General features: G+C 38.1%; 1 protein-coding gene across 3 annotated transcripts in view; it reads left to right on the top strand.

The window, feature by feature from the left end:
• The window catches only part of FAM114A2 (family with sequence similarity 114 member A2), a 32,331-nt gene that overhangs the window by 4,047 nt on the left and 4,521 nt on the right, over positions 1-23,763 (top strand). For 2 of the 3 annotated variants that reach the window (XM_032403569.1, XM_032403570.1), the window contains exons 2-12: positions 200-444; positions 788-887; positions 1,334-1,426; positions 2,677-2,768; positions 4,328-4,462; positions 4,961-5,119; positions 5,759-5,882; positions 10,981-11,060; positions 18,908-19,030; positions 19,527-19,666; positions 21,370-21,442. In XM_032403569.1, coding sequence (XP_032259460.1) covers positions 214-444; positions 788-887; positions 1,334-1,426; positions 2,677-2,768; positions 4,328-4,462; positions 4,961-5,119; positions 5,759-5,882; positions 10,981-11,060; positions 18,908-19,030; positions 19,527-19,666; positions 21,370-21,442 — 1,350 coding nt within the window. In that variant the 5' untranslated portion in view covers positions 200-213. The remainder of the gene's footprint in view (positions 1-199; positions 445-787; positions 888-1,333; positions 1,427-2,676; positions 2,769-4,327; positions 4,463-4,960; positions 5,120-5,758; positions 5,883-10,980; positions 11,061-18,907; positions 19,031-19,526; positions 19,667-21,369; positions 21,443-23,763) is intronic. The other variant, XM_032403572.1, reaches the window with a different exon arrangement.

Here is a 23,763-nt window from a genome sequence, read left to right as displayed (position 1 = left end):
CAATTTCCTGGTTGTCATATTCCACTGTGGTTACATAAGTTGTTGCCATTGGAGGAAACCGGGTGGAAGATATACAGAACTGTCTGTATTTCTTACACCTGCATGTGACTCTATGATAATCTCAAAATAAATAGCTTAAATAACTTACAGCAAAAAAGCATATAAGATTAATTTTTTTCTTTGACTTTTTTTTCACCAGGCAATGATCTAATCATGTCAGAGAAAGATGATATTGAGACTCCAGTGATAACTGAAGCATCCTCCACTCTTGAAGATGGGAACTGTGAACCAACCAAGAATTCTGAGTCTGTTGACCAAAGTGCCAAGCCAGAGAGTAAATCCGAACCTGTAGCTATCACTCGGAAAAGACCGGAGTCCAAACCTTCCAGTGACCTCGAGACTTCAGAAGTTCTCCCTGTTGAGGCATCACAGGCTGTAGGCAAAGTAGAGTATCTATTAAAACACTGGGATTAAAAGTTAGGGTTAAAAGGAATTTGGAACCAAAACCAATTTAAGATTGTATCTATTTCTTTTCTTTAAAAGCCATAAAACACAATTTTCTCAGTTTTATAAATGACTTTATGAGTAGTTGCCTTTGCTACATGGTGCTTAAATGCAGGTGACATAACATTTGTCAGGCAAGCAACACAATTCTTTAGCTTAATGATAGGTATTTCTTCACCTGTACTTTGGACTAATAATTAGATACCTTGTCTATACACTCTCTTATTCTCTACTTTTTCCCTTTTCTTTTGCCTTTTGTTTTTCTGCCTACTGGGAAGAATAGGAGACTGTTTCCAAAGATGTACCTCAGACCGGTTGGGGATATTGGGGCAGCTGGGGCAAGTCCTTACTCTCTTCAGCTTCAGCTACAGTAGCTACAGTAGGTAAGATCATCATTTTGCTAATTTTTGTGTGTATGTTGCTCCAGATCTGTGCTAAAAATGACTTTGTTAATAATTCTTACTCCATGTTTACTTAAGGGCTTTATAGTTTGAGAATTCATTAGGAATGATGGGCTGATTTATAGTATAGCTAGAGTTTACAGCATCTTCTCATTAGCATTTCTTATTAGAGTTTCTTGTTTTCTCATTAACCAGAAATTGTTAATATAAGACTATTGTGCGGTGGTAAATCAAGTTTGTTGGTTTTGTTGGTTTTGTTTTTTGGTAAGATTACACTTCCAAACATTAGTTATGTATGGTCAGAATAAAATGTCTGTGACCATAGTGATTTTAAAAATCTGCAGGATTGTTTTGGTTTGTTTCTTCAGTTTTGGTGATTAATAGTAAGTAATATTCAAATGTAAAAATGTTACCATTTTCCTCATTAGGACAAGGTATTTCAAATGTCATTGAGAAGGCAGAGACTTCTCTTGGAATTCCTAGTCCCAGTGAAATTTCAACCGAAGTCCAGCATGCAACAGGTCAGTATGTGGAAACATTAAGACCTAGAATTATGGGTTAAAATGGAACAGTTGAGCTCATTTTTCAGTATATATTTATTGAGTAGTCTGATATTCAGGGCATCATGGAATTGGTGACAAAGGGGTTTGGAATCTGACTAACAGAAGTCTGTGTCCTTTAGCCACTTTAGTCATCTATGAAATGGGATGATCTGTGTCAAAGGACTGTTAAAAACATTAAATAAAGCCATGAATGTAGAATATAAGAATTGCCTAGCATTGTGTTTGGCACAAATGAGTAAGAGCCTAAGAAGAATTAGCTGAATTTGACTCTGTTGTGACACAAAAAAATATTTTAACGTGTTTAGTTTTAAGGGTTTAATTTTTTGTGTTTGGATTTTTATGAGGGTGAAATTTAATTTTGGATACCTGCTTTGATCAGTGTACTCTCCCTTAAGCCACAAAAGACAGAATTATAACCAGGGATCAAGATGGCCTGGGACCAGAAAATAGGAAGTTTTCGGGCCCTGATTTTGCTTTCTCCATCTCTCAGGGGCTTTATTGTCTCCCACTCTTGTTTCTTTTTGATCGTCTCATTTTTTTTCTCCAATAAGCATAATTTTCTAGGATAAAATTTAAAATAGGCCATATTTTAAAAAGTCAGATTTATTGATTTTATAATTTGTATGTATAATTAATTGTAAATTATATGTAAATGCATTATTTACATATAGTAAAGATTACTCTTTTAAGGTATACAGTTTATGTGTTTCAACGAACATATAATCCTGTTTACACAGTATAATCACAGTCCATTGTGATTATACAGTATAGAATATTTCCTGTATGTGTATAGATAATCAAAATGTAAGAATATTTTCATCACCCCCTAAAAGACTCCTCTTGCCCCTTTGTGGTCACACCCATCAGTTACTCTCAGTTTTTGTCAACTGCTCATCTATTTTCTGCCTAAAGTTTGACTTTGTCCAGAAGATCATATACATAGAATCATACAGTATAAAATGTATTGTTACATATACCAGTAGTTTGTTCAAACGACTGGATTTTATTTTTGAAATGAAATGAAAATGAAAAAAGCTATGTTTTCATTTTAAAATAGGTAAATAGTTTAAAATAATAAAACAAAAAGGGGTAAGGCTACCCTGTGTATAGGAAGCAGGGTCTAATTTTTAAAATTTCACATAGATGCTGATAAAGAAAACTATTTATGGATCATCCCTTCATGTTTACACATCTCCTTCCTCCTGTAGGAGAGACAAATGCCAAAGAGAATGCAAACTCTTCCCCATTGACTGGGCCATTTGGTGTATTCTCAACCATCTCTACTGCTGTTCAGACCACAGTGAGTAAAATGCATGGTAGACTGTATCCCTCTGTGAATATAGTGGGTTTTTTTTTTTTTTTTTTTTTTTTATCTCTTCCTCCCTCCTTTTCTTGAAAAGCCACGAGGACTGATTACTGTTATGGGAGTCCACAAATTGCTGAAGATCAATCACTTTGATCTTAGGGGTAGAGTGGGAGCTACTTGAAAACTTTCTTTAAAGAAGTAGAGAGCAGAAGATGAAGAGTAACAGAGAGGCAATGTACATAATATTTAATGGACTATGAATTCTGAGTTTGGTGGCCCTAGAAAATGTCCCTACTTTACAAAAATATTTTTCTCATAACTATAGATGATTAGAAACATTTTTAAAAGGATTTTATAGGAAACTTAATATCTTTCTTTATGAAGATAGATAACTAGTACTTTTTAATTTTAATTTCTTGAAGTAAAACATATATACAGAAAAGTGAAATCATAAGTATTCAGTTGGAATTTTTACAACATGAACACACTCAGCCTAAGAAACCAACGTGATGGTATATCATAGGTTTTCCACCTGTACCCTCTCCCAGCCATCTGTGCTTCTTCCTTTTGCCCACCAAGATAACCACAATTCTGACTTCTACCATCATAGATTAATTTTGCCTACTTTTAAACTTGACATAGATGGAATCATACAGTATGTACCCTATTGCATTTGGCTTCTTTTACTCAACATTATATTTGTATTATTTCTCCATCATGTAGTCGGTATGGTGTATTCCATTTTCTTTGCTGTATTCCATTATGTGACTATGTAGCATTTATTTATTCCATGGTTGGTGAGTACTGGGGTTGTTTCCAGTTTTTGGCTTTTACGAATAGTACTGCCATGAACATTTTGTATATCTTTTTTTTTTTAAAGATTTTATTTATTTATTTGACAGAGAGAGAGAGTTAGCGAGAGCAGGAACACAAGCAGGGGGTGTGGGAGAGGGAGAGGGAGAAGCAGGCTTCCCGCAGAGCAGGGAGCCCAATGTGGGGCTCGATCCCAGGACCCCGGGCTCATGACCTGAGCCGAAGGCAGACACCCAATGACTGAGCCACCCAGGCGTCCCTCTCTTTTTTTTTTTTTTAATATTTTATTTATTTGTCAGAGAGAGAGAGAGTGAGCACAAGCAGGGGGAGTGGGAGGCAGAGGGAGAAACAGGCTTCCCACTGAGCAGGGAGCCCGATGCAGGGCTCTATCCCAGGACCCTGGGATCATGACCTGAGCCGAAGGCAGTTGCTTAACCGACTGAGCCACCCAGGCGCCCCATTTTGTATATCTTTTGATGAACCTCAACATTTCTGTTGAGTATGCAACCATGTGTAGAGTTGCTGGGTCATAGGTTGTTCATATGGTCAGCTATAGTAGATACTGACATACAGTTCTCCAGAGTGTTTAAACCCGTTTACATTCCCACAAGCAGTGGGAATGTTTTAGTTGCTCCACATTCTTGCTAGTGCTTGGTATTGTTAGCCACTATTTTATATAATCCAAACATGCAGATGTCTTTTTTCAGTATTACTGTAATGAAGTTGCATGTGTTTCCCAGGGAAAGAGCGTAATCAGTGGGGGTTTGGATGCCTTAGAATTCATTGGGAAAAAGACAATGGATGTAATAGCAGAAGGGGATCCTGGATTTAAAAGAACCAAGGGTCTGATGAACCGGAATTCTACATTGTCTCAGGTACTGTTTGTCTTTACCCGTTTACTTCATGTTTCTGTTTTGATCTGTATTTTTGCCTGTGGTAGACCTTATTAATAATGCCTTTTGAAAAGTTTTCAGTGATACTTTTATTAAGGCTTTTTTGGGTGGGGGGTGGCTGGTGAGATCTGAAATGTTTAGAAAGATGCCCAGTTCTTTTTCTCCTCCTCTTTCTTTTCTGTAGGAGCCTCCTATCAGTGCAGTAGAAGGTGACAAGCCCTTTCAGAGTTGTTGAGTACATTAATGTTTAAAGCACTTTCCACCTGGTTCCTTAGGTGTTGTTTACCCTGTCCAGGATCGAATTTTGTGTGACCGTTTTTTCCCAGCAGCTCCTTAGCCTATCAGACTTGAATTGCAGTGCTAGGAATGAAAGGGCAGTGCGCTCTCCTGTTACCATCTCAGCTTTGCTTCCCTCAGCTCTCAGAACTCACCCTTGAGCTCTCATTACTTGCTGCAGGGTAAGCTTCCACCTTTTTTCAGGTTTTACGAGAGGCAAAGGAGAAAGAAGAGCAATGGACCTCCAATGAGGTTACCTTGGAAACGGACAAGAAAACTAATTATGGGCTCCTCTTTGATGAATTTCAAGGCCTTTCACATCTGGAAGCTCTGGAGATGCTTTCCCAAGAAAGTGAAATAAAGGTAATTCCAAACCAGCAATTTCAAATGGATGGTCTTCAAGCAAAGGAGTGCTGTGTAGTTTCTTCTCTGTTTGTACAGTTGGAAGATGAAATGTATTTGACATGGAGGCTTGAGACTCTTTGAAAATACTATACCAAGATAAACTAATTGCTAGAAATATAATGAATCCAGTGTTATTTCTTTCAATTTAAATAGAAAAGGACAGGTTAACCAGGAGGTCTTAATAGCACATTTGTATTTTGCCTTTGCCTTGGTCTTTTTTTTTTTTTTTTTTTGGTAGTCTCTCTGGCTTAATTTGGATTAAATTGCCTGTTGTAATTTGGATTAAATTCTGCCAATTTGGATACAATTGCCTGTTAGTTTTTAATTGATTCAAGACTGTTTAACTTCCCCCTAATTTCTTAGCCATTGTTAAGCACTAATAGTTTCCGGATGTTTCTGGCTTTTAATTTTTTTTTAAGTATAAATTCTCCCTATCTTTCTGTAATGCCTAGCGTCTTGTATTGAGGTTCTTAAGGAATAGTTTGTATTGGCTGGTGAGCTCATAATTTTTATTTTAATTTGGTCTGTAGCCTCTTCTCCATTTGAAAATGTTTTTCTTTTGTACTCACAACTTTTTATTATTTTATATCCATTCAGGTGAAATCTATTCTTAATTCTCTAAGTGGAGAAGAATTAGAGACTCTAAAACTTGAATTGGAGCAACTCAAGGAAGCATTTTCCCTAGCAGAGTTCTGTGAGGAAGAGGAAGAGGAGAAAAAAGGTAATATGAAAATCCAGTATTTGAGTGGAAGGGATGTAGCATGTTTATATGCAGTCTATTGCCCTTGAAATTTTCTCTTCAATTACACTAGTCTGATTTTGCTTTTTGCTGCCTTGCCCCTGACTAGGTATTGATATGAGCAGTTGGTCTTAAGTGCGTATCTTTGTTCCATTCCCCGCTTCTGCCCCTCAAACTGTTGGTGATTTCTCCAGGTCTCATCTTGCAACTCACAAAACTGCCTGCTTTTTTGGTTAGAGAATTGCCCTTGTTAGATTCCTGCCTCAGTCTGGATGGTCATCCCTGTGAGCTTTTATGTCCCTAGATACTGCTCCTCTGCCTCTCTGAGTCCTGTGACCCCTGTCCTCATCTTGAATTCAGGCAGGCAGGGTGGGAGTTATCCAAAATGTGGGTGATAATTTGGCTTTTTTATTTTCAAAAGCTTTTTTTTTTATGCCATATTCTTAATATTTGCATACTCCTGAAAATGTAAGTATAGTAACTACTCATTTTTGCAAAATTATCAGGAAACAAGGTCATTTACATAAAGCATAATTTCTAGTCAACTGAATTTTAAGCTTTTAAGAGTTTTATTTTAAAGTTTAGCTGGAAATATTTCTCATATGTATTACACACTAACTGTTTTTTTAGTAGAATCTAATGAATACAGTTTTTTGACTTTCTGATGAAACGATCAGTTATAAATATTAAAAGTGACTAGAAAAATTCCTTCAGAGTCCATCAGGACACATGAGCCAATCAGATTAAGTCGGTGGTTTGAAGAGTGATCTGCAGATTCTTGGGTCCCCAGGATCTCTTCAGGGAATGCATGAGTCAAAACTCTTTGCATCATAATACCAAAATGTTTTTTTCTTTTTAAAAAATTTATCATTTTAACATTTGCACTGATGGTGCAAAAGCAGTGGTGAGTAAAATTACTGGTGTCTTAACACAGATCAAGACAGTGGTACCAAACTGTACTAATATTTTCACTGCCATGCATTCATAGTTAATAAATAAATAAGTAAAATTTTTTAAAGTGCCAGTTTCATTTAACCTTATCCTCATGAAACAGTAACAGTGATTAATCTTACTAAGTCTTGACCCTTGAGTACACTTATTTTTCATCTTTTGTGTGATGCATACTGAAGCTGTCTCAAGGAAAAGCACTGTTATTGTTTGAGTCATAAACTGAAGTACCTGTTTTTTAATGGAACGCCATTTTTATTTAAAAAGATTGCAGTCACACAGACTGTTCAGAGTAGGATATTTGGTAAAAATTTTCTTGAAAATGAATGAAAGGAGCCTTCACTTAAAGTAAAGAAATACTTGTGACTAGTAAAATTTAAGCAAAAGTTAGAATTTTGTAAAACTTCTCTTTGTTGCTGTGGTGAGCTTGACCACTTCCCAGTGCTTACAGATTTTTTTGATGAAACTGGTGGTGAGAGTAACAAATTTGATTTCCTAGAGGTATTTAAATGTGTTAGCATTTAGAAGACTTGTGTAATTCAGAGAACCAGTATTTTCCAGATGACTAATGGGTGGTGTTACAAAGTCATGCCTGGGCAAGGGATGGACCAGTGGATTTTAATTTAATGTAACTGAATTCAAAATTTCATGATACGATTTCAGGTTCTACATTATAACTAACCTTTAAGAAATAACTATTTGTTGAGTTTTGGTGTAGTATTGAAGAATATCCACAATTATCTGCAAAGGCTATTAAAATTGTTCTCCTCTTTCCAACTATGTGAGCTTGAATTTTCTTCGTGTACTTTAAAAGATTGAATGTAAAAGCAGGTAAAAGAATCCAGCTGTCTTTAAGCTAGGCATCAAAGAGATTTGCAGAGATATAGAACAATGGCATTCATCTCACTAAAATTTTTCTTTTTTGGAAAATGTAGTTGTTTTTCTTAAAAATTATGTCAACAAGTGTGTTTAAAGAATTAAATACTTCAGACATTTCAGTTTTAATTTTTAATATGATGAGTGTTGACAGGTATGTAACTTACATTAAAAAAGACTCTTTGGGGTTCTCAAAAAGTCTTAAGAGTATAAAGGGATCCTGAGACCAAAGTGTTTTTGAGAGCTGCTATATTAAATTATCCTAAACTGCTATGCTTTTAGAAATGTCTCTATTGCTTTCCAGAATTGTACATCTTTATATTCTGTGCATTTCTCTGCCCATCTTTTAATTCTCTTCACTATCAATGAGCTTCCTTCTAATACCCTCCGAATCTCATTTTCTATCTTTAATCAGCTTTGGGTGGAAAACCAGTTAACTAGTTTATTCAAGTTGTGTATTAAAAGGGCACTTGAGTGAGAGTCTTGAGAGTCTTAGGGCCTTTCTTGTGAGAGAAGGAAGTAAAGTAGAATGTATGGATTCTATACTAAGAGAATAGAACTTCCTCTTTTTTGTTCCCATTTGTGTTTTGCACTGAATTCTAAGAAGTCACGTTGACTGGTTATATAACATCTTGCTATATGTACTATGTAAAGATACTGGTCCTGATATGAAATGGCTCTTGAATAAAAGTTTTTAAAGCTTACCTGAAGTGCTGAGAAGACAGTATAGCATGGTGGATGAAAGGATGGGCTTTGGAGTTAGACCTGGGTTCAAAATCAAGATTGCTGTTTCCTAAGCCATGTGACCTTGGAAAATTACTTAACACTGAAATTCTGTTTTCTCTTCTGTAAGAAGAAGATGCTAATTTCTCTCAGGTTGGACTAAATGAAATATTAAAGGTGTGACACATGGTAAGCACTCAACAAATGGTGGCTGCTATTTTCATTATCAGGGTGGCATAAGTAAAGATCTACGCTTAGCAGGAAATCCATAAATTAATTTTTATTTATTTAAGTTGCTCTCTTGTTCCTAACTAAGCCCTAGTGTGGCAATCCCCAGTTATCTATAAACTTAATTTATTTGTACATAATACCATTAACAGTATTTGTTCAATTTAGTCAACATCTGGCTTGGTATAGTAATCAGAAATCCTGATCTTTAAATACCATTCTGAGGACTCTAATGACATTTCTGAACAGATGGATTTGTGTCTATGACATTTTTCTCCCCTACCTGTTTGCCAGAGATCAGAACTCTGAAAAGAGAGCACTGAAGTGCTGTGCACTACCCTCCCCAACAGGTTTTCCCAGGGATTTTGGATGAAAATGCAACACTGACCTTGGTATTATATTTCAATGAAAATGTTAAAAAAAAAAAGGTGAGGTGGTAGCAGAGGGAAGAGAAAACCATTGAAGAGGGAGACCCCAGCCTCTCTTGAGTCCCTCTAAAGCACTAGCCCTACCTCCTTTCCATCCTCGAACTTTTACCTTATCGCAGCAACTACTTTTTATACTTAGGTCTGTGGGCAGTACATGACAGGATCTCCAAATTTTTTTGATCAACCCTTAGCAGTAAAAGTTTTTTTGAGCACTTAGACTTAATGTATGTACATTTGATGTTTATAAATTGTATACATGTACTACTATAATAATATATTACTTACGTTCTAAAGTATACCCTAAAATAGATGTTTTTAAAGGATGAGATAAATGTCTACAAATAAAAGTTCTGTTGTTCCCTCAGTACTCTATTGGATTATTTTGTGAAACCCTTGGGGTACATGCATCCCAGTATAGTTTCAGATACTCCCTTGCTCCCAAATAATTAGAAGCTTTGCTACGAAAACAAAATGCCTGTCAGATTTTAGATTTTTAGGCAGTAGGATTTGATAGGTTATAGCTGTAGTATTTAGGAGATCAACTTTCACCAAATCATATTATACCTGGGATCACCAAACCATTGGAATTCTCTGTCTTGAACACCAAGAGAGAAGGACGAAAGGATAGTAGATGGAGAGAGAACGAAGATGGATTTTTTCTTCTAAGGGTTTTGGGGAGAAACCAGGTATGAAGAATAATCATTTGCCCTGGTAAGCCATGAACTGGTGACTAAGAAATATTCATATGGATTATAAGTGCTGGAAGATGTCTATATACAAGAGTTCTCCCTACAGTGTACAGTTAAGAGAAGCCTTGGTCTGAGGAAATTAAGTAAGATTTAGATGAGTAGAAAGGAAAACAGCATTTCTTGCCATTTGTTTGGATGTGGTGTTTGTTTTTTATATTGACTCACCTATTTACCTGTATGTTTCTCAAATACAAGCATTATGTATTTCCCATCGTCTCTTAGGCTTCTTAACCAATAGCTTTCTTACTATTCTTCTGACATTCTGGGGTCCCATTTCCTCTTCCTTTCTTCTTATCCATCATTATTTCTTACCTGGATCCTGGATTGTTGCCTCAGCCTTCCTACCCCTCTTCTTGTTCCCATTTCAGTTCATCCCCCACCCAGGAGCCAAAGTGGGTCTTTCTAACGTTTAAGTTGGATATATCTGTCTCTCTTTAAAATCATTCAGTGTCTCCTCACTCCCTCAATAAAAAGCTTGAATTCCTCACCATGTTTTTAAGGCCCCCTTTAACTGGATCCTACTTGACTTTCTAGCTTCATTCTTACCTCTCTTCTCCCCTTTACATTAAGACGCTCCCAAACATATTAAACTTGTTGCCGTGCTTTCTTTCACCGCTGCATCTTTTACTTGTTTTCACTGTCTGAGACTCTTCCTTTTCTCCTGGCTAAGTTGTACTCATTTTTTATGTCCTGACTTAAATTCCACTTTCTTGGAAGCACAGACATAGTACCTGCTTAGTACTCTGCCTTAACCAGTTCTCATTCCTACATCTGGAATATGATATACAGAGCACAGGATTTGGACTGGGGTGGGAGGGCCAAGGTTTGACTCCTAATCTTTGCTATGAGAGTTTGGGGAAATTAGCCCCTTCAAGCCCTAGTTTCTTTATCTCTAAAATGGGATAATGACACTTTTTAGAAGCCCACTGAAAGGATTCATTGTCATATACAGCAGGATTCTGTAAACACTAATGCACCATGCTCATTTAGACTGCTGTTGCTGTGACTGTTGGTGCTGCCGCTCCTGCCATGCCTCCCCTCTTCCTCCTTACCACCCCCCACCCCCATCACCATCTGTCTGTCTGCAGTGTCTTAAATGGGACCTGGTTTTTGTTTTTGTTTTTTTAGGGGATGAAGACTTTACCAAAGAGATAACAGAGCTATTTTCCCAGCTGCAGGTCTCCTCCAAACCTGAGAAACTTGCCAGGGTAAGTTACTACTTCTTGGTGATTTTCATTTTTTTTACTTGTGTTGATTTAGTGGATAAAGAATATAAGATTCTAACTTCCTGGCAAGGATGTCACCAAATCGGGGGTATATTCTGAATTCCATACCTTCTGCCGGCCTCCTGCTCTCACAGGTTAGCATGCAGATCTCACATCTGCCCTGCCTGCCTCACACTTCTGATCCTCACCTGTTTTCATTTGGAATGCTTGCTTATCTGAAAGCTCACATTAGGCCACAGTGTTGGCAGTGCTCCCTAGCCTTCGTGAGACCAGTGAGTTAGCCTCTATTGAGGTCTCCCTGTTCTCAGGGCTCTGAGTGATTCAGAGATGATGGAATCTGGCCCTGGCCCTTATGGACCTGGATGGAGGTTATCATTTCTCAGAGTCCAGTGACCACTTAGCATGTGGAAATGAGAGTCCCATGGCCTAGGCCTTGGTCTTTGATGGTGATGTATGAGCTATCTTCACACATTTGGAATGTGAAAGGGCTTTAATCAGAGTGGGTAGGAGGCTCTGTTTGCAGAGCAGTACTCACAATAGCATACATGCCAGTGCCAGCTCATGGGACACTGTCCACTGGCTCTTGGGCTGCTTGCTGCCTCTTCACCCTCCTCTCCCAGTCTCCGGAAACATCCCTGGACCAGTTAACGGCAGGCACGCATTGGCCATTACAGTCACCTGCATGCCTCAGGGTAAGGAATGTGATGCTTGATTTGTTATCCCACTCCCTTACGCCCAGTGAAAACGCTGCATTCCCCAAGAAAGCTTTTCAGATTACCCCCCAGCAGCTCATCTTCCTCATCTCAACTGTAGAACTTGACTACAGCACTTTCTAGCTTGTATCATCATAGTGTTTTTTGAGTTGGAAATAATGTCAAATTTAGAGAAAAGTTGCACAAATAAAGCAAATAACACTCATTTATCTTTTATGCAGATACACCTATTGTTAACAGTTAACTCCATATGTTTAATCATTCGTGTTTGAGCATTTATTCTCTCATTCCCTCTCCTATCCCTTCCCCTCCTTTTCCCCTTCTCCCGCATACAGCACCACACACATACACATGCGCACATGTGTGTTGTTATTATTGGGACTATTTTGGGGAATTAATTGTAAACGTGAGAGCCCTTTACTCATAAATATTTTAATATGTACCTGCTGAGAATATGGATATTCCCTTACGTCACCACAGTAGTTATTCCCTGCAGTAAACTTAACATTGACACTTTTTTTTTTTAAATATTTATTAGAGAGCAAGAGAGAGAGAGAGAGAGCATGAGCAGGGGGAGGGGCAGAGGGAGAGGGAGAAGCAGACTCTCCGCTGAGCAGGGAGCCCGACCTGGGGCTCGATCCCAGGATCCTGGGATCATGATCTAAGCTGAAGGCAGATGCTTAACTGACTGAGCCCCCACCCAGGTGCCCCTGATAAGCATATTTTTATTTAATCTGTTGTCCACTTGTCCACATTCTGGTTTTGGCAGCTGGCCCAACAATGTCCTTTGTATCAAATTTTTTCCTCTAACATTGGAGCCAGTACATAATCATGAATTGTGTTTAGTTGTCATGTATTTCTGTCTCTTTTAATTTAGAGTAGTTCCTCACTTTCCTTGTCTTTTATGATGAGATATACAAACTCTTTTCCCCCCATATAAAAGTAGAGTATTCCTCATTTGGGGTTTGTCTGGTGTTTTCTCATGACTAAAGTCAGGTTATGCCTTCCCAGGTAAGACACTTCATCAGTAAGGTTGTATCCTTCCCATGCTATCATATCTAAGGCACACGATGTCCATCTTCCCCTTATTGTGATGTGTTGCCTGATTTCTCACTCTATGGTTATGATTTTTTCCCTGTGTTACTAATAAACTTTCTGTGGGGAGACATTTTAAGACCAACAAATATCCTGATCCTCATCATAATTTCCCTCCTAGGTTTAGCATGTATTCATGATTCCTGCTGTATCAATATTTACTGTGATGGTTGCAAAAGGATGATGTATTTTAACCCTAGCACTTGCCCCACATTTATCAGTTGGCTCTTGGCATTCTACTCTAGTTAAGACCTCTCCCTTCTCCTATTTATTTATTATCTGTTATTTAATATGATCTCATGGGTTTCTGTTTTTTTTCCTTTGGTTTATAATTCATTACTGTTTTTAGTTAGTTTGGTATTCAAATTGTCCTTCAGGGACTCCTGTGTGACATGCACTTATCATTGTTTGGAGTATTTCCTTATTTTCTGTCGTAACAAGATATCCTGGACTCACTTTGTACCTTCCATATGCCAGCCCTGGAATCAGCCATTTCTTCAAGGAGCCATAGTTCCTTTTTAGTAGTACAGGCTAAGATGTGGGTGCTAGGAGTGTTCTTCACTGCTGTGGTGTCTTTGCTTCTAGGCCCTGTGGGCAAAGCTAGGAAATGTACTCAGATAACACACCCCATATTTTATGTGTACACACGTACATAAGTTGGAGATCATGAGTTTATCTTGGTAACTCCAATTTCAGTCCATCCCTACAGGGTTCTTCCTGCCTTGCCTTTCCTCATGACACGTTTGTACTCTCTTCTTCCACAGTAAGAACCCCATCCCCCAACATTAGCACATGTCCTTATTTCCTCAGTTCTGTAATGCATCTGAAATAGTTTCATTGCTTTGCCCATGCTACTATAAAACCAACCTATGGAAATAATGTATGATTTATTTGCTTTCCCCCTTGTTAATTTAATTTTTGAATATGTAGGGTATTATCGTTGTTTCTGAAAGTCAAAACTGTATAATTCCCATCTGCTCCATTTTCTCTTTATTTATTTGGTGCAAAGAGGTGATTTTATTAAAAGCACAGGAACAGGACCCGTGGGCAGAAAGAGCTGCACTGGGGTCATGAGGAGTGGCCCATTTGTATACTTTCAAGTTGGGAGGGGAGTTAGGGATAGTGTAAGTCTATAAGGAACTTTGGAAGCAAGGTTTCCAGGACCTTGAGGGGGCTAGCTGTTGTTGGGAAAAGGTCATTTATTACCGTCTAATAAAACCTTAGTCATGAGACCCTTCAGATGTATGTGAGCCGTATGCTTGGGGGATGATTACCAACATGTATCTTGGGGGGGGTTTAGAGATAAAGGAAGTTTCCAAAGGAATTTTTATATGTTAAAGTAGACTTACAGGATCCTGGTGTCGGGGGGTGGGGTAGTCAGGCTAGGATTGCCTGTTGCCCTTAGCAAAGTATTAACATGGAGGCCGCTGAGTCCCTAGAGGAATGTCACTCTGCCTGTTTCAAGGACTTGTCACTGGGCTGTAGGGAGTAAGGACATTTAATAATTTTTCTTCTGCCTTTGTTTTCCACATCATCCCCCCTGAACAATTTGACCCTTAAATCTTTAAGGTTGCTGAGGGCAGAAGGTCTCATCTTCTGTAACTTTTTCTCCTTTTAGATATTAAACTTTCTTGCTTTCTGGCATGTCCTTGTGCTTTTTTTAGATAAGTAAATATATTTTAAAGATAAGCAGATATATTTTCTGCTTATACAAAAGTTAACATACTCTGTATGTTCTTTAGCATTTTGCTTATTCACTTAACCTTATGAATATGTATTTTTATAAATGTATCATAAGTTGTTTTTGTTTTTTTAAATGTGTATATCTTACCTCCCATCCTAAATCTTTTTTTTTTTAAAGACTTATTTATTTGAGAGAGAGACAGAAGGAGAACGTGTACAGAGGGGAGGGGCAGAGGGAGAGAGAGAATCTCAAGCAGACTCCCCACTGAATGCGGAGCCTGACACAGGGCTGATCCCACAACCTGAGATCATGACCCGAGCCGAAATCAAGAGTTGGATCCTTAACTGATTGAGTCACCTGGGTGCCCCACCTTCCATCCTAAATCTTAAATTTCTTCAAGGCTGGATCTTTGCCTTATTGGCCTTTAAAATCCCAGATGTACATTTCTTACTTTGTGGGGTTGAGCAAGTTGGTTAACCTTTCTGCCTCAGTTCCTCTATCTGTGAGATAGGGATGATGTAGAGTTCTTGTGAAGAATTAATGTGTTAATACATACAAAACTTTTATGGAGTCCCTGGCTCATAGCAAATGCTCACCATTGATGGTTCTATCTATAGAAGTTCGCCCCATGTATTATACATTTAGGTATTTGATAAATATACATATGTCAAGTAACTTTTATTTTGCTAGGTGCTAGGGAAACAGAAATGAAAAAGACATAATTTGTGTACTCAAGGAAATCATAATAAGAAGTTATTTTAAAAAGGCAAGTAACCCCTTAGCTGTTTGGTAGTACTGGTCATTCTCTGAAAGCAGTCTTCACATTGTTTACATTTTGGGTGTTGAGTCATAAGAAGTAGAATAGTTAAAGGTCAGGGCCTGATTTTCCCCAAGGATTTATATGGAAGACTGTCATATAGGGGAAAAGCAATGAAGCAGGAGTCTGAGTACACAGTTCTGATTCTTATTCTGACACATGTGATGTGGGCAAATCCCATTTCTTTTCTAGGCCTCATTTTATTTTTTTCCCCCAGCTGATAAAAAATAAGTGGTTAGAGAAGTTAAACTCAAAGGTGCCTTTTAATTCCTAAGTCTCCAGGTCTCTCCAATGGGAAGTTCCAGACTGAATTCTGGGTGTGAGGCCTGGGTAGCATTGCTGATTTTCAAAAGATACGATAAATTACCTTGAGTTGGTACAGTAGTTCATAATGACTTCAGTTAATGTATTTATTACAGGAGTGGTCATTTTGAGTATGTACTATGCCTACTAAAATATCTCCTTCAAGTATACTACATTTATGATATCAGTTTTTTTCTCTTGAGTGGCTTTATCTCTCCATTTTTCTGTCTTCTTTTAATCTGAGATAAATCAATCCCTGGTTTTTCTCTCATTTTATCTCTTCAAAGAAATTGCAGAGCATTTCACATACTATTTAGACTGTTAGTCATCTGTTAGGATTCTTTCCAGCCTCATCTCTCACTGTTCTCTTCTCTCAAAATCTCACCACTCCAGCCTCATCTTCTACCATGCTTCTCCCATATTGGTCTTCCTTCCGTTCCTTCAGTACACCCACCTGATTTCCCTCTACTTACAACTCTTATTGTCTAAATATTTGCATGGCTGATTCCTTTTAAACTTCAGATTTCAGCTCAAATTTCACTCTTCGAGACCCCTCCTGACCACCTAAGTCAAGTCTGCCTTCTCATCCAGTCCATACTCTCCATCTCTCCATTTTATTTTCTCACTCATTTGTTTGTTAATTGTCTTTCTGCACTAGAGTAAAGAAGCGCAGGACCATGGTTTATATTAGTCGCCACTGTATTCCCAGCACCGAGGACAGTGTGTAGTAAATATTTGTAATGGATGAACTAATTAATAAATGCACCGTCTGCTCTGGTCTAACTAGTTGCTTCATAGTTTTCTCAACACACTTTGAGTTTTCTTGTTTCCAGTCTTTTATATAGTTATTATTATTTTTTAATTTGAGAAGTTAATACATAGGGAAATTATAGATCAGAGCCAGATTGTTCTTGAGGGTTTTTATGGGAGATCTTGTGCCATAGGAGAAAGAACCTTGAAATGAATGTCTGGGTACATAGGTTCTGCTCTAGCGCATTCATGCTATAGCCTTGGGTATAGCCCCGTCTGTTCATTTTAAAGGCTCAACCCCAGTGCTATATATGTATTAAAACCTGTGATTCTCATTTCTCAACTGGAATTACTCTCATGGTCTTCTCTGGATTCCTATTGCTTAGTTACAGCTCTGAGCACATTCCATGTATATAAAGTTCCTCAAGTGGATGCCTTCATTTAATTACAATAAACCTTTTCTTAGAAGCCAGGACACTCTCAGTTGCAAATGACAGAAACTCCAGTCAGACTGGCTTAAGAAAAAAGGGGCATTCATTACCTCAAGAAACTAGAAAATCAAGGGGCAAGACTGGCTTCAGGCATGGTTATCTACCCAGGAACCCCACTCACCCTCTACCCCAATCCCCACGCCGATCTCTTGACTCTGCTTTTTTCTGTTTTGGCTTTATTCTTAGAGGATCTTTTCCTCATGGTGGTAGGATGACTACTGGCAACTTCAGGGTGACTTTTTTTCCCAATTGAGTAACTCCAACAGAAGGAGGGCTTCCCTTCCCTAATAATTTTATCAGATGTCCTGAGGCTGATGCCCATTGACCTGGGTTGGGGTCACTTTTCCATCCATGAAGTAATCACTGTATAGATAGGGGGATTAATATTCTTGGTAACTAAATCTGAATTGTTTGCCAACCCTTGGATCCAGAGGGTGGAAGCAATCCTACCCAAACCACATGAACTAAGAAAAATCTGGAACCTACTACCGAAAGAAAAGAGATATGGATACTGGCTAGGTAAAAACAGTAGGTGTCCTCTATAGTGTGCTAGGCACTGGGTGTGCAAATCCAAATAAGACATTCTGTAACTATCCTATAGCAATGTTTATGTAGGAGATAGGCACATTTAATTTCAGTGTCTTTTGGTAAGTACTAAGTTGAAGGGGTGCTCAGGGGACTGTGGACACACAGAAAAGGGTTGTTTAGGTGCCCAGTCTCCTGGAAGGTTTTTGAAAGTAACCCGGAAGAAACAATGTCTGGGTAGAGGATTGAAAGAAAACGAAGAGCTGCCTTTATTTAGAGAAAAGAAAAGGGTGGGGAAGGGCATTCTAACCTAAGGGAATAGCATGAACGAAGAACAGGCACATTATAGGTCATTATTATCAGTTCTTAAAATGGAAAGTGGTCAGAGATGAAGCTGGAGAAGTCAGTAGGGTCTAGGTCATGGGTACTTCTTCAGTCATGTAAAAGAACATGATCTGGTTGATGGGGAGCCATTGAAGGGAAGAGGAATGATCAGCCTATAAAATATCCTGATATGTATGTCCAGCAAGCAGTTTTCAGGAGAGGTCAGTGCTGGAAATAAGGATTTAGGAGTTTGCAGCAGGTAGAGAATACTTAAAATTACAGAAATAGAATGGGTTGAGGGAAGAGGAAGTAGGGTGAGACAAGTAGAAAGCCAGGCTAGAACTCCAGGTGATGTTGGTGTTTAAGGGGCTGAAAAAGAAGGATCAATACATACAAGAGCCTGAGGAGGAATGCTTATAAGGGTGGAGGCAAGAATTGGAAGATGGTGGTATTATAAAAGTCAAAACCAGAAACAATTCAAAGGCCCATCATTGGGAGAATGGTAAATTATGGTATATGTATAAAATGGATACTACACAGCAAGAAGTAAGAATGAACTACTGATACTTGCAGTAGCATGGATAAAACTAACAGACAATATGTTCGGCATAAGAAGCCAGACACAAATTAGAATGGACTTAAGATTTCATTTTAGGACAGGTAAAATTAATTTACAGTGAGACAGAAGAATGGTTACCTTTGGGCAAGGGGAATGGTGACTTGGTTTGAGCAGTTATTGACTAGGAAGGGGCATGAGGGAACCTTCTCTTCTAGGGTGATGAAAATGTTCTGGATCTTGATCTAGGTTGCAGTTACAAAGGCATATACACATGTGAACATTTCTTGAATTGTGCTCTGAAGATTTGTGCACTTTATGTAAGTTACAATTTTCAAAAAGGCCAAAGGATTAGAGAATTTCAAGAAGGAATGAGTGGACAGGTGTTAGGTGTTGTCAAGAGAAGTAGTAAGGTAAGTAGATACATGTATGATAAATGTATGTTTGGGTGAGGACAAGAGTGCTGACTTACATGATGCTAACATGTTCCTGGTAGGTGCACAATGCATACAGTCACCTTTTGGTGAGCTGAATTGAATTGTTGACGGGCAGTAATCTTTTTCTTATTTAGGCAAGAAATACTGCCTACGAATGGATCAGTACATCTCTGGCCAAGCCATTAGAAGAGAAGGAAGAAGGAGAAAAACAGTTGGAAACAGAAAAAACTGAGAAAATCAGTAAAAATTCAGTAGAGGTACCAAAGCAACTAAACCTTTTTTTTTCTTTTTTAACGGTGTGGAGATGTGGGTATCACGATCAGGGACGTAGGCACTTTCTGTTTTGTTGCATCACTACTCGTCATTTCAACCTTGTAATCCATGATTGTAGCAACCTTGTTCCAGACTGTAGGATGAAAGAAGGAGTGAAGAAAAAGAGACTAAGGGTTTGTGTGTGTTCTGTCATGAGGAAAGTTCCCAGAAGCCTGCTACAAGCCACTTTTTATCTAAATCTTTTGGCATGGTCACACCTGACTTTGGGGGAGCTTCTGTTTTTGTAGTTATGAGCCCAGCTGTAAAATGACATCCCTGCTGTGGTACAAGAGGAGGTTTATTGAAGGGCAGCCATTGGTCTCTGCTGCTTTCAAGATACCGAATCCTCCAGTATGAGAAAAGCAAGCTGACATCATGTCCCCTGGGCTAAAAAAACCCCAAAAAACAAAACCCAGTGTCTTGTTTTGTTTTTCCTTTCAGGATATCCATGCATTTGCAATCCGGAGCCTAGCAGAACTGACTGCCTGCTCAATTGAACTGTTTCACAAAACAGCAGCTCTGATTCTGCATGGCCAGAAGCAGGAAGTGACAGCTATAGAAAGGAGCAGAACTCTTTCCCAGTAAGTATAAAAGGGTATCTCTATAAAGGATGCAAATTGCTCAGAGTTTTCTCAGCTTCCTTCCAAAGTTTTAAGAAACTTTCCTCTCAACAAGATGCTATTCACAGGTTAGAGGTTTGTTCATTTTGGGTTTTAGTTATTAAGTAGCCAAAGGGGTTGTTTCTTTTCATTGAGCCATAAGTCTACATTATAAATGTTTTTGTTAGCTGGTTGTTTTATTAATTGTTTTGTATTATTGATAATCTGTATATGTGCTGCCGAAGCGAGCACGTATTATTGATAATCTGAAAACAAGTTCTCAGATTATTGGTTTTAATAAAAATAAAATTTTACATAAGTAAAAACAGAGAATAGTTCTTTTTAAAAAATTTTTTTTTAAGATTTTATTTATTTATTTGATGGAGAGAGAGAGAGAGAGAGAGCGAGCTCACAAACAGGGGGAGTGTCAGGCAGAGGGAGAGGGAGAAGCAGGCTCCCCACTAAACGGAGAGCCTGAGGCGGGGCTTGATCCCAGGACCCTGGGATCATGACCTGAGCCGAAGGCAGAGGCTTAACTGACTGAGCCACCCAGGCGCCCCAAAACAGAGAATAGTTCTAAGAACCTCAATTCTTAATAATGGTTATATTCATTATTGAGTGCTAATTATGTGCTAGGCACCATGCTAAGGGACTTAGGTGTATCATTTCTAATTTTTACAGTAACTCTAAAGGTAAGTGATTAGTCCCGCTTTAAAGAAAATGAGGAAACACAGACTCAAGAGAAATGAAATAATCTGCTCAGTTTGTGCAGACTGGGATTTAATTCCAGGCCAGGCTAAGTCCCCAAGCCCCCTTTCCCACCATATTGCTGATTTTGAATAAAAATTTCAAAAGTAATAGAAAGTAGATAGTCACAAGAGAAAAAAAAAGGTCTGCTTTCTAAATAAATCTAATTAAATAATGAGAATTTTCATTGGAAAAAAAAATGTGTGGGCGCGTCTAATGTGTTAGGATTGGGAGGGGCCCTTGATGTTTTCCAGACCTCTTCTTCACCTCTTCACTGTTCTACAACATCCCACAACAGGGGGCTGGGTTTGTCTTCAATATCCTTAGGATGAGGAACTCACAACTTCACAGTAGCCTGTTCTTTGGAAAAGTGGCGATTTCCACTTTTCCACTTATATATCTGTGTTTATATGTACACATATACATATATATGTGTGTGTACAGTCGCTATATGTGTGTATAAACGCACATATATATAGTCTCCCCATTAATTACCAATGAGTTAGAATCCATGGAAACTGGGCCTTTGCTTGTTTACTGGTAAGTCCCCAGCACTTAGAACGGTACCTGGTACATAGACCAGTAAATATTTGTTGAATGAATGAATGCATATTTATTTTAACTACATTTGTGAATGGAATTTAGGATCTTTTAAGTTATTTCCTTTGATTTAACTTGAAAATCTAGTACTTGATAGAGGGTTATGCAGAAAAAATGTTTTTCCACGGACTGAACCTCCTCTTCCTGTAGCGTGAATGTCTGCTCAAATGGGTCCCCAGATAGATTTGGGAGCTGATGAAGGCATATTTACTCCCTTTAAAAAAAAACTTTCTTCTCTCACATTTACTACCAGGAGTGATTTGTTTTCTTATAGTTGTTAAATATGCTTATTAAAAAAAAAGAAAGAAAAACAAAACTTTGCTCACTTCTTTTCCTAGGATGACAGTTGTGTTGTGTAAAGAGTTGTCTTCTCTGTCTAAAGAGTTCACCACCTGCCTAACAACTGCTGGGGTAAGAATTCTTGCCTTTTATTGGGCTAATGTCTGGTCTGTGGGCTTTTTTTTTTTTTTTAGATTTTATTTATTTGACAGAGAGCGAGCAAGAGCGGGAACACAAGCAGGGGGAGTGGGAGAAGGAGAAGCAGGATTCCTGCCGAGCAGGGAGCCCGATGCGGGGCTCGATCCCAGGACCCTGAGATCATGACCTGAGCCGAAGGCAGACACTTAACGACTGAGCCACCCAGGCTCTTCTGTTCTGTGGGCTTTTTTAGAACAGCTCTATGAATATAAAGTTTTCGTACCATAAAATTTTCCCATTTCAAGTGTACCATTCAGTGATTTTTAGTATATTTACAGAGTTGTGCAACCGTGACCATAATCTAATTTTAGACAGTTTTCATCATCCGCCAGAAAACCTCATACCATTAGCAGTCACTCCCATTCCCTTCCACCCCACGCTCTCCTAGCGCTAAATAACACTAATCTGCTTTCCGTCTATAGATTTGCCTATTCTGGACATTTCATATATATGGTGTCATACAACATGTGATATTTTGTGTCTGATTTCTTTCAGTTAGTCTAATGTTTTTCAGGTTCATCCACATTGTAGCATGTATCAGTACTTATTTTGATTACCAAATAATAATCTTTTATGGACATCAATCAGTCTTTTCTGTTCATCAATTCATAGACATTTGGATTGTTTCCATTTTTCAGCTATAATGAATAATGTTGCTACAAACATGCATGTGTGTTTTCATTTCTTTTGGGTGGATAGGTAGGAGTGGAATTGCTGGGTCATATGGGTGATATGGGCCATTGAAGAACTGCCAAACTTTTACAAAGTGGCTGTACCATTTTATATTCTTGCCAGCAGTGTATGAAAGTTCCAGTTTCTCCACATCCTCATCAATACTTGCTATTCTCCATTGTTTTTTGTTCTGTTTTGTTTTTAAATTGTAGCCGTCCTAATAGGTATGAAGTGGTATCTCATTGCAGCTTTTATTTGCATTTCCCTGATGGCTAATGATGTTGAACTTCTTTTCATGTACTGTTGGCCATTTTTATGTCTTCTTTAGAGAAATGTCTTTAAGAAATTTAAGAAATGTCTTAATGTCTTGCAAGTTTTGCCTACTTTCAAATTGGGTTTTTTTAAAAATTATTTTATAAATTGGGTTATTTCATTATTTATCTTTTGTCATTTATTATTTTAATTATTTGCCTTTTTATTACTGTTACTGAGTTGTAAAAATGCTTTATATATTCTGGCTACAAGTTCATGTACATGGTGTGCACATATTTTCTCCTAGGCCATGGGTTGTTTTTTTGCTTTCTTGATAGTGTTTCTCCACAGAAGTTTTTAATATTGACGAAGTCCAGTTTTCACTGTTCTCTGTTATCACTGTTCAGTACTTTTGGTATTATATCTAAAGAATCATTGCCTAACCCAAGATCATGAAGATTTATTCCTGTGTTTCCTTCTAAGAGTTTTGTTGTAGCTCTTACATGTATGTCTATGATCCATTTTGAGTTAATTTTTTATGTAGGGTGTGTGTGGGTTACACCATTCTTTTGCATGTGCATATCTAGTCGTCTCAGCACCATTTGTTGAAAAGCATTTCCCTACTGAATTGTCTTGGCCCTTTTGTCAAAAACAACCATAGATATACAGGTTTATTTCTGGACTCTCATTTCTATTTTACTGGCTTTATGTGTGTGTATCCATATGCCAGTGCCATATTGTCTTGATTACTGTAGCTTTGTAGTAAGTTTTGAAATTAAGATGTGTAAATCTTCCAACTTGGTTCTTCTTTTTCAGGATCTTTTATCTATGCCCTATGCATTTTCATGTGAATTTTAGCATCAGCTTGTCTGTGTTTAGCTGATTTTTGCAACTTATTTTTGTTTTCTCTTTTTATGAAGTTTGCAGTATATTTTGTGCTTCTCTTTGATACCTGTACGGGAAATGTAGACCTTGATAAAATAAAAACCCCAAAGTTTGGCTCTAGTTTTAAGGAGCAACGCCTTACTTAGATTGTGACAATCCTTATACTTTGCACTTGCAAATCAGGAGGAGAGTTGTAATTAAAACAGATAGAGTTTGGGGTGCCTGGGTGGCTCAGTCGTTAAGAGCCTGCCTTTGGCTCAGATCATGATCCCAGGGTCCTGGGATCGAGCCCAGCATCAGGCTCCGTGCTCTGCAGGAAGCCTGCTTCTCCCTCTCCCCTTGCTTGTGTTCCTGCTCTCGCTCTCTCTCTCTGTCAAATAAATAAAATCTTTAAAAAAAAAAAAAAGATGTTTTTTTTTCTTTTTAAAGGAATTGTAAAAGTTTAC

The sequence above is a fragment of the Phoca vitulina genome, unplaced genomic scaffold (assembly GCF_004348235.1).
Source record: "Phoca vitulina isolate PV1807 unplaced genomic scaffold, GSC_HSeal_1.0 scaffold6, whole genome shotgun sequence".
Taxonomy (NCBI): Eukaryota; Metazoa; Chordata; class Mammalia; order Carnivora; family Phocidae; genus Phoca; species Phoca vitulina.
The sequence above is the reverse complement of the archived record's forward strand: the minus strand, read 5'-3'. Positions and strand labels throughout refer to the sequence as shown.